An 11,553-nucleotide genomic window follows, 5' to 3' on the forward strand; every position below is an offset into this window, starting at 1 on the left:
GATACTTAGGATTGTTTGATTGATTGTTATTATTCCATAGTTGCCTTGATTATTGTTTGTCGTTATGATAGGTTGCTATTAGGTCATCTATTTTGTGTTTTTGACTATTTTATGATTGACATGCATTAAGATCATAGGAATAATAATTATTAATTAAATAAACCTAAGTGTACTACTAACCTAAATTTGTAAAATGCTAGGTTATTGATAGATCTTTATTATTTGATCTTGCTAGATTTAGTTCTTCGTAAGGAGTCCGTCTAGGTTTGATTATTTAATTATTGTCTATTGAATCAATTAAATATATTAAACTGCCTTTGATTTCCGTGCTGTAAAGTAGGATTTCGTATAAAGGAACTAAGTTATAATAATTAGGTGACCGTAAGGAAACTTGATTTTGAATAATGGTGTGCGTTAAAACTTATTAGAAACCCATAGGTGTCTCTTGAGAAGGGTCAGGGGTCCTGTTCGGGTTTTCTCTTAGGTGTCTATTTTACGATCCCAGTCCATAACTAAATATTTTCCCGATTAATTAACAACTGAAATTTAGGGGATTCTAGCCTAAGTAGTTATCTCATCATCATCTGAAGTAAATCCAAGTTCTAAGTTTAGTCGTCTTTAGTCTTCTTAATTAGTTTATTAGTAAAACCCCCCTTAAACAAATAATAAATAAATAGTCATGTCTAATTTAGCTAGTTTGCGTAATTAAAAGAGTCTTGTGGGTTTGATATCCGGACTTACTTAGCTGTACTAGAGTCAACCGGTTCACTTGCCGGTTAGTAGTTTTAGTTTAGTTAAGAGTCTAGAAATTATTACTTAGTGTCGTGTTTTTATTAGACTACTTTTAGCACATCAATGCCCCCCCCCCCGGTTTGTGTATTGTTACTTTTGTCGATTCGCTTTGTTGACCAACGACTGGTTTTCATGTGACTCGGTCCTGAAAAGGTCGACAACTTTCTTCCAATTTTCTTCACTCATCTCCTTGGGGGGGTTGGTCTTTGTTAAGTCTAAATTAGCCTTTCCACCTACAACATAATAATGGCCTTTTGCTTTGCTTTTTCGATCTCTATATCGCTCTGAGATCACAAATTCAATGTCACCCTTTAGCAGATTCTTTTGAGGATCTTGCTCTATCTCTTGAAAATTGAAGTATGCTAGGAAGTAATTAAAAGAAATTAGTTAATTAAGTAAAAGAAAAATAATTAAATGAAGAATATTTAAATTAAAAAATCACTCACACTAAGATGCTCTTTCAAAGCATTTTTCTCCGCTTCAAACACACTAGCCCAACTTTCCTTATCAAAGGCGATATTCCTCCCCATGTGTATTCCCACTTCACGACTGAACATGTCGGCAACCTCACCAATCGGGATAAATGTAGCATTCCTCTCAAATGTGAGAGACAAAGGCCCCCCATTTTTCTCTAGTGCTGCTGCCAATTTTTTATTTTTGGCAGGACCTCGTCCCTTACGTCGAGCCGGTACAACTACAAATATAATTAAAATTTATTAGTCACAACATGTATATTTATAACAATATATGTATTTATAATAAATGAATAAAATATAGTAAATAAATAAATTATAGTAACCCTTACCATCCTCCTCGTGAACACCTCGCCCAAAACCACCTGGAGGTGGCGGATCCTCGGCACCATCGCCGCCATGTCCTCGAGGCATGACGTCCGCCATGATCTGAAAAGTATAAGATATGCAATACAAATATATAATACGATTCAAGTTTTCTATTGCTACATAAAAATACAAAGTTTTCTTATAACCACATACAAATACAAATTACAACCATTCTTTAAATCAAACTCTCCCTCGGATTCTTCAGTGTCTGCCTCCAATCCCTCCGTGTCGTACTCAAAATCGTCCTCGTCATTATCACTCTCGTCCTCAGACAATGTATTAGCGGTAAACGTTGGCGGATTAACTTCACTTGGCTTCTCAGCCACAGTGACATGAGAAGACGTGATTAACAAGTATTGAGTAAAGTCAATGGAAAGTAAACAATTAGATGAAGAATTGTTGTGAACAACGTCAAGATCTTCTACTAAGTCACTGTCAACTTTTTGAGCATTTTCAACGCGACTATCATTTAATGTAGGTAGATCCCAAATCTTTCGATGATTAACACTCTCGACAACCCATCGGTGGTTATTATTTTGGTTTCCTCGACATGGTTCTTGTATGTAAAACACTTGTTTGACTTGCGAAGCAAATATGAGTTGATCTTCTTTGTCCCATTCGTGCTCTGTGTTGATACTGGTGATATTTTTATCATGTTTAACACCCTTTCGAGTATCAAACCACTTGCACCGAAATAGGACACTTGAATACCCATTTCCATAACACAACTCGATGATCTCTTCTACTTGGCCATAGTATTTCTCATGGTTCACTCCTTCTACTAGAACTCCAGAGCTTTGCGTTGTTCGTTCTACGTCACGACCACGTACCATAAACCGAACACCGTTGACTATGCAAGCAATGTAAGTAAAGGAATTTATTTACGTACCCAATGAAAGAGCATACAACTCTGGGTTGAATTCAGGAGAATATTGTACTTTCAGCGAATATAACTAACAAATGTAGAATAATGCATTACTTCATCAGGTAAATGCAACACTAAATGAAAAGGGAAATACCTAACAGATTATATGGATTACCTTCTCGAGAAACCACTTCGGAAGTTTAGTTTTAACGTCATCCTGGGGATGTTCATATTTGAATTCACTAAATTGATGACAAAAATATAGCCCCAATAAGGAAAGAGAAAATACTTAACAGATTACTAAAAGTTAAAGAGATGAGCACTTACTTCATATAGTCCCTAACTTCTTGAAAGCTATCGAGGACAAACCATTCGAAATTGAGCTTTTTGTTGATAGTAAGATATTTGATCTTCTTTGCGCTAGCCGGACGACATTTAGACTCAAACACCAACAACTTAGTTTTTTCGACAATGGCATCTTCGTTTCTGTCTGGGTGATTGAACCGAGTTTGAACATCTCGAAGGTACATCGAACAAAATGATAGAGCCTCTTCAGAAACATAACCTTCAGCTATAGAACCTTCTGGCCTTGCCTTGTTTCTGACATAATGTTTTAGTTTTTTCATATACCTTTCAAATAGATACATCCATCTCATACAGAATGGACCTCCACGAATTGCTTCATCTGGTAAATGCAAAACTAAATGAACAATAATGTCAAAAAACGCTGGAGGATATACCAACTCTAACTTGCACAATATCAAAAGAATGGCTTTCTTTGCTTTCTTCATATCATTTACCAATAGTGTTCTTGAACAAAGCTGCTTAAAGAACGTGCAAAGGTCTACTATAGGCGTATAAATATCTTCAGTCAAAAACCTTTGAACACCAATCGGTAACAAACGTTGCATGAGAATATGACAATCATGAGATTTCAACCCAGTAATGTTAGTATTGTTATCTATGACTCTCTTGCTGATATTAGATCCAAACCCATCTGACAGTTTAACATCTTTTATAAACTGACAGAAAAGCTTTTGATCACCGACCTTTAATGAGTATTTTGGGTGGGGCCTATAAAACTTGTTACCCTTTCGTTCCAACCATTGTGTTCTTCGAATCTTTAGATTTTGCAAGTCGACTCGTGCATTTGGCGTGTCTTTGGTTTTATCGTTCATTAGAAGAGTACCCAGTAAACTATCGCACACATTTTTTTCAATATGCATTACATCTAAGTTGTGCTTTAGCTGGAGAGAGGACCAATACTCAAGTTCAAAAAATATGCTTCGCTTGCTCCAGTTCAACTCGAAATCCTCTCGCTTTCTCTTAATACCTCCAAAATCGGGATGCTTGCCCGGTACACGATAGAGTAGACGATTGAGTTGATCTTCTGTGTCAGCAGCACTAAATTGTTTCAGAGGGGATCTTGTCTCGGGCTCGCCGTTAAAGTCCAAACTTTTTCTCCCAGCATGGTTAGCATGTAAGAATCGGCGGTGACCGACAAATACGACTTTATTTGTTACATGTATTGAAGGAATGTCTTTATTGCAAGTCGGGCATGCCTTGTAGCCTTGTCCGCTCCAACCAGATAGACTACTACGAGCTGGAAAGTTGTTTATGGTCCATAATAGTATCGCCTTCCTTGTGAAGAATGTGTTTGTCGCCGTGTCTTTAGTACGTACGCCTTCTTGCCATAAATGTTTAAGTTCACACACCAAGGGCTTAAGGAAAATGTCTATGTCCTTTCCGGGTGATCTTGGGTCGGGAATTAGCAAGGATAACATGATCATGCATAGTCATTGAGGCAAATTGTATGTGGTGAGTACAACTGGCCACGTGCTATGAGCCAAAGACATGTTACCAAACGGATTGAAACCGTCAGCTGCAAGCCCTAGGCGAACTTTTCGGGGTTCCCTCGAGAAATTAAGGTACTTTTTATCAAATTCTTTCCATGAAGATCCATCAATACGATGACGCATCGTACCATCTTCTGATCGTCCAGTACTGTGCCATATCATTTCTTTTGCCGTGTGCCTCGAACAATACAAATGTCTTAGTCTGGGGTCAAAGGAAAGTATCGTAACATCTTGTGAGGTACCTTTTTGCCCTTTGTTTTTGTATCAACCCACCAACTCTCGTTACAAACAGGACAATTATGCAACGATTGGTGTTCTGCCCGGAAGAGAGCACCGTCATTTTTGCACACATCTATTGAATCATACCCCAAGCCAATCTTCTTTAATGTCTTTTTCGCTTCATAATGCGAAGGGGAAATCTTGTTGCCTTCTGGATGTGAAGATTGCAACAGCTCGAAGAGCTCATCAAGCGAACTATTAGTCAATTTGTTTTTCACCTTTATATGCATAAGTTTTGTTAAAAAGTCGAGGGAAGAAAACTTGGTACAACCAGGATATAATTCTGACTGGGCTTCCTTTAACAACTCTTCAAAATCATCACGGACATCGCTGCTGTCTGAACCCGAGTCCCTATCATCAACGTTGGTATCCTCTTCCCTACGCTCATTCATAACATCTTCGATAACGTCGGCCATATCGTTAGTTGGCATAATCTCGTCTACAATCACAACTGGAGGAATTAAACTTTTGCCATGATAGATCCACCTAGTGTACGTCTGACAAAAGCCATATACACGCATATGAGCTTTTATATTTTTGTAAGGTATTAATACAGAATTCTGACATTTTGCACATGCACATCTTACAAAGCCTCTGCTATCAACTTGGTTTTTGCACATCTCGATAAATGATTGGAGTCCTTGCTGATACTCAGTTGATCTAATGCTTGGATTGGTAATCCAATTTTTATCGGCGAACATGATCATTCAACTGAAACATAATTTAGGGTTTCAGGCTACTAGTAAATATTAGAAGATTGTTTGGACAACGGATTGCGTATTTACAAGGGTAGGCTGCTAAACCCACCTTTTGAATACTTTATCTCATATATGAATATGTATTACACGATTGTTTGTTTAAGAAAAATTCGACAGCATTTCCCCTTAGCTCCCAAGTATATATATATATATATCCGAGGAGCAAAAGAAAAATGACAACCGAATCTTTCTTAAATAAACAATCATGTAATACACATTCACATCCTAAATGAGATAAAGTATTCAAAAGGCAGTCCCAGTCCCGAAATGGGGACAGCCCAAAATTGATTTTTAAATCAATTTTGAGCGGGTATTCTAAGTTCGTGATGATTAAAATGAGTGGAAAAAAATGTAAACAAAGATAAAAATAATGTCAATTTCACAATATTAATAGTCTTGTATAATGGTATGTTTTGAAACATAGTTTTCCCCCTTTACTAGCTTTGTACTTAAGTGGATTTTGGCAAGGTTCAAACGAGTCATTTTTACCTTTTTAGTACCGTCTAAATGGGTCGGTTCAATCTTTTATTTTTTATAATTTCATTACACTAGTAATATTTGAATAATAATATAATAGGTAAACTTTGGATGATTTTAACATGTTTGACTTGTTTTAAATATTCCTTCTTTTCAATTTGAATTAAAAGGCTCGGGATCGGGATAGTTTATTATACGATCTAATACACAAACCACCATTGTTAAACACACAAATCAGTCCTAATTAACACCACATATCAGTCCTAGTTAACATCATTGTTTAAACACACAAATCAGTCCTAATTAACACAATTGTTTCAACAGATTGACAATTATACTAGCAATATCCCTAAAATAAATAAACAAAGAATTATACCGGCATAGTGGTAGCGTCTGAGTGGTAGCTTCGGCAATAGATCGGAAATTACACTGGCGTGGTGGTAGCTTCGGAGTGGTGGCCGGCGTGGTGGTAGCGTCTGAGTGGTGGCTGGTGTCGGAGGAGAATAACATGAAAATTGAGATGAAGTGAAAAAGGTGAAGATAATGTGATATAAACCTAACTGGAGTGGTGGCCGGAGACAACGACGGAGCCAAGAACGCCGGCGACAACGATGGAGCCAAGAACAACGGTGGGCGACGACAATGTTTTGAGACGAGAGAGAGAAGGGACGGAGCAAATGAGAGGGATGGATAATATATTCCCGCGGGTTATGTTTTTTGTTATTAGCGGCGACATATTTTGCAAAAAAACCCTAGCCATTGGATCAAAACAACTTTTAACGGCCCAGATGTGTTTCTGAAAACAAAAACGCGGATCATGAGATGTCGCTGCTAATACTCATGTCGTCGCTAATAGTGTCACCGCTAATACGCATTTTTTTTTTGTAGTGGACTCATTAAAAATTCTATTTTCTTTTTAATATATTAAACCTACTAATATGAAGTATCAATATTCAATGACTAAGGCAAAATAAAACTAAAAAATCAAAAGTTTACGGGTACATGATTGGGGTAAACGATTATATGTTCTCGTCTAATCGGGTCGGGTATCATCTAATCTCTGTTAAACAACAAAGTGTTTCACAAGTGAATCACAACACCAAACACAGGAACTTAAAATATGCAGCTTCTGTTTAATTTCTTCTTTTTCGAACAAGAAAAGAAGGTTCTGCATTTTCTTATGTGTAGATCACAATTAAGACACACTCAAAACAAATTAATCTTGTGCACACCTTTAATGGCCTTTGCTGTACGAACAGGAAGTAAAAGGATGGCTTCACACACCAGATTATTCTTTGACAAACAAAAACCTTCGATCTCTTTTATTAAGAAAGATGAACTAAAAACTTAATAAATCCATGTGAACCAAGGGTTTATATAACACCCTTAATTCTAGTCCTACTCGTATTCAAATATACAATTTGAATCTATATCAAATAGAACTAAATAAATAGAATAAGACTAACTTATTTTAGAACTCATATAATAAACTAATTATTTTTATTATTATTATTATTATTTTAAATCTACTCCAAGTCACCTTGAAATTTTCCGAACCGCCCTTGAATATTGTGTCTTTTAACAATCTCATGTCTGCAAAGTTTTTAAAATCTAATCCTATACCCGTCTGGTTTCGGATATAGTACTCGTCCTATATGTTTCGGGTTTCCGATATAGCCGCTGGGCTTGGCTTTTATGCCATTTCTAAGTATCGTGGACAAATGTGTTGATTTAAGGTGTCTGTTAACTGTTAAAAAATAAACTTAAAGCACTATAAAATGAGGAAACCATTGTATAGAACTCACTATAAAAGAAATCTTGATGAGAGACCAACACATTAAAAGTTCTTTTGGCCTTTGTTTTGTTTGATAGATTAGAAACCAAGAGGCCGGCCTACTAGTTTCAAAGTATTATACAACTTCCAAAGATACTTGAAAATTAAATCACCATTAAATTCCGCTTAAAGAAAGCCTTTTCATTACCTCATACCAGTTTAAATATATACCAATCTTATACATATTTAGAACAACTGTACCTTACAAAAATATAGTTATCTCCATCTTCTTGGATAGGTTTCTAGAATTATGGCTGAAAAGAAGGCCAATGAAGCTAAAATATCGATAAAAGTAATAGTAGACAAAGTGAATAAAAAAGTGGTGTATGCTGAAGCTGATCACAGTTTTGTTGACATTCTTTTCAGCTTCATGACATTGCCATTGGGAACAATTGCCAGACTCTTAGGGAAACATGTGGATACAAAGCTCTATCCCCCCGGGAGCTTGAACAATCTGTACCAAAGTTTGAAAGATTTTCCCGAGTGTTACTTTGCTACAGAAGAATGCAAGTGTATGCTTCTTAGCCCCAGAAGTCTATCACATGATCACTGCAGAAACCTTAAACTGAAACTAGACGACACGGAGCCTTCGAAATACTTTAAATGCCCTTCATGCCCGAGTCATACTACAAAAAAGGTCCGACCATATGAGTACATCACAGAGCTTAATAAAGAATCTGTCAGCACTTGTAACAAAGCTAAATGTGTGAAATGTGGCACCTTGATGAATTCTGAATCTGTGCGTATAGGTTTCTCTAGTGTTCCGATTCAAGAAAACGTTGTCGTAGTGATGGTGCTTTGTTTGTTTCTGATATTGCAACTTATATTGTCACTGACGATCTTTGCGTGATGCCTTTCTCTTCAGCCAGCTGCATTCGGTTGCTGACAGATCATGGAATTGCTAACAAGAGCTGTTTGGAGGACATAAAGTTAGATTTGGGTTGTGAACAGGTAAATTATATGTCATATGTTCATATTAGAATGTTTCACACTTAATTGCTTATTTCACCAACTTATAACTTATTAACTTTTTGAAAAGTAATAAGGTGTTTTGGATTGCTTATATTATAAAATGAAAAGTACCATAAGTTACAATTTTGTAACTTATTAACTCAATGAAAAGTTATAAGAAAGTAAAATAAGGAATCCCAAACACCCCCTTAAAAATGTAATTATTATTAGTTTATAACATTTTGTTTCTTTTTTTCCTACTTATTAAATGACAATAATTTTATATTGGCCAACAAACATAAAATGTCTAGGTACATAATAACTTTATATTACACAATAATTTATTTTCTTCTTTCAGATGCATTATCTTTTAAAGGTGGCGTTTACACTCGATTCTGTGTTCACTTATTTGGTTTTCCATAGGATCAGTTCGGTCCAAAGTTTAGTTGTTCCCGGCCAAAGCAGTACACTTGATCAAACTGATACATTGAAAATAGAAGAATCTCCAGGTTCAAAGATTCTTCTTGAAGTATCCTTGCAGAAGTCAACTGGAAAGGTTATATTTGCAGAAGTCAACTGGAAAGGTTATATTTGCAGAAGCTAAAGAAGATTTTGTTGACTTTCTTTTCGGGTTTTTATCAATTCCTTTAGGAACAATAATAAAACTGATGAAAGGGTTAAGGGATATCTTCTGTGACTTGTATGATAATGTTTTTAGAAGCATTTCAAACATGAGTGTAGGAAGGTACCTTAAGTCACAAGAAATCAAAGACATGTTACTTAAACCTCATTTTGGTCAGTGGTGTTCTACAAAACACCAATTATTTTCACTGGATTGCATCTCGTTAGAATATGGTATTTCTTATATGAAAGATCCAAGGATAGATGGGGAACTACTAAAACAATCTGGGTTGTTTCTTGTGATGGATGAGTTGCGCATAACCCCTTCATCGTCAAGTTCGACTATAAATACTCTCAGTAGTTTGGAGGCCTCATTTGATGATATTGAGAAACATGAGAATAGCATTGGCTTAAATGAGGTATTCTATCGCCACAGTGGCGGCCCAACTATTTTAGGGGCCTAAAGCGGATTAAATTATACGGGGCCTTTTTTCAAAAAAACATACTTTTTTCCTTACAAAACTAACACTTCGAAATATGATGAAATCAGCAAATAAGATTTTATATTGAACATTGTATTAGTTACTCCAACACAAATTCGACCACTTAACATAAGCCAACTAATGAACATAGCGGATTCAACTAAGGAAAAAATAATCCAAAAATCAACCAAAACAGAAATCAAGCATAATCAGACGAAAATCAAGCATGACTTTAATTAACAACAGGAAAAAAAATGAAACCTTGAATCGTGAAAATGAAAATTGAAAGATATAACAACATAAAAATCAAACTTTTGAAACCTTGACTCATGAATGTTCACACGCTGTGAGTCGGAGTGTCGATAGATTTTGAAACTATTGGTGTTTTTTGTCTCATCTCTCAAAATCAAACTCGATGATGTATATCATAGAAAATAGGAATATTGGTTTTAAATAATCCCAACTATGGCCTATTGGTAAATATCAGTCCCAATTTACACTTGCCTGCTGACCGTCCCAACTATTGATGTATTTATTTTTAACGGGCCGCGACTAACGGATGTTAACTCCGTTAGTGATTTGCTGACATGGACCTTCTTCTCCGGCCGGAAACTTGTCGGAAACCTGCAACTCGCTTCCATTCTCCCTAATATCGTTACACCATCTCTCTCTATCTTTCCCCTCATTCGAAACCTAACCGACGTGCCGCCGTTGTTGTCTCCGACGAAGTCCACCTTCGTCAATCGTGCACCATTCGAGGTAATTGACACATCATTCGACTCGTTTTTATCCTCTTAACAAAAGCCCTATGCTTATTTTGTAAACCGTGTAACATTGATTTTAAATTTTTGAAAATAAAATTGGGTTTGGTATATAGAGATTGGCCATGAAAGAAGATGAAATCTACTTCATTTTCTAATTTCCGATGTGTTTTGAAGAGGGAGGGAGACGGTGTGATGATATTAGGGAGAATTGAGGCAAGTTGCAGGTTTCCGATAAGTTTCCGGCCGGATAAGAAGGTCCACATCAGCAAATCACTAACGGAGTTAACATCCGTTAGTTGCGGCCCATTAAAAACAAATACATCAATAGTTAGGACGATCAGCAGACAAGTATAAAGTTGGGACTGATATTTACCAATAGGAAATAGTTAGGATTATTTAAAACCAATATTCCTAGAAAATAATATAATATTCTTAGGAAGAAATAATCAAAAGAACCAACATGATAAAAAAATTTTTTAATCAAATATAGAACAAGGTATTTGTTAAAGGTGATATTACCTTCATGTATTTTATACATTGTTTTCTTTACTGCATTATTAGGGAATAATTTTTCAATAAAATATACAGACAACACAACATTTTATATCTAGTCTAGAAATAAATGTGAACCACTAGAAAATTATATTACAATGTAATTTTAGATGTAAATAAAAGAAGTAGGAAAATTCACTGAAATGGGATAAAAAGCATTGCCAATAGGATTCGAACTTGTCTCTGTGAGAAAAAAAAGGCACGCCTACCATTGCAATACAAAACAATCATTTGATAAGAATGACGACACATGATAATATGAACATTAAAGATATGAACTTTTATTTAAAAAAAACGAAGCCTTTAAATTTTGGGGGCCTAAAGCTAGGGCTTTAGTTGCTTATAGCATTGGGCCGGCCCTGTATCGCCATACGTCTAATTTTATTCTTTATGTTCTTTTATTGGTGTTAATTTCTGTTGCTAACATTTTTTTGTAGGGCTTAGGAATAGTGAAAGCCTTGCTAAAATCGTGCTCGACTT

General features: G+C 35.8%; 1 protein-coding gene across 1 annotated transcript; it reads left to right on the forward strand.

The window, feature by feature from the left end:
* The first annotated feature begins 7,953 nt into the window (after positions 1-7,953).
* LOC143579893 (uncharacterized) lies at positions 7,954-9,258 on the forward strand. Its single transcript, XM_077063070.1, has 3 exons — positions 7,954-8,382; positions 8,463-8,654; positions 9,013-9,258. Exons 1-3 carry the CDS (start codon positions 7,954-7,956, stop codon positions 9,256-9,258), a joined length of 867 nt encoding a protein of 288 aa, XP_076919185.1.
* The last annotated feature ends 2,295 nt before the right edge of the window (positions 9,259-11,553 follow it).

The sequence above is a fragment of the Bidens hawaiensis genome, unplaced genomic scaffold (genome assembly GCF_021521415.1).
Source record: "Bidens hawaiensis isolate Kalapana, Puna unplaced genomic scaffold, B.hawaiensis_p1.1 tig00030158_1, whole genome shotgun sequence".
Classification (NCBI taxonomy): Eukaryota; Viridiplantae; Streptophyta; class Magnoliopsida; order Asterales; family Asteraceae; genus Bidens; species Bidens hawaiensis.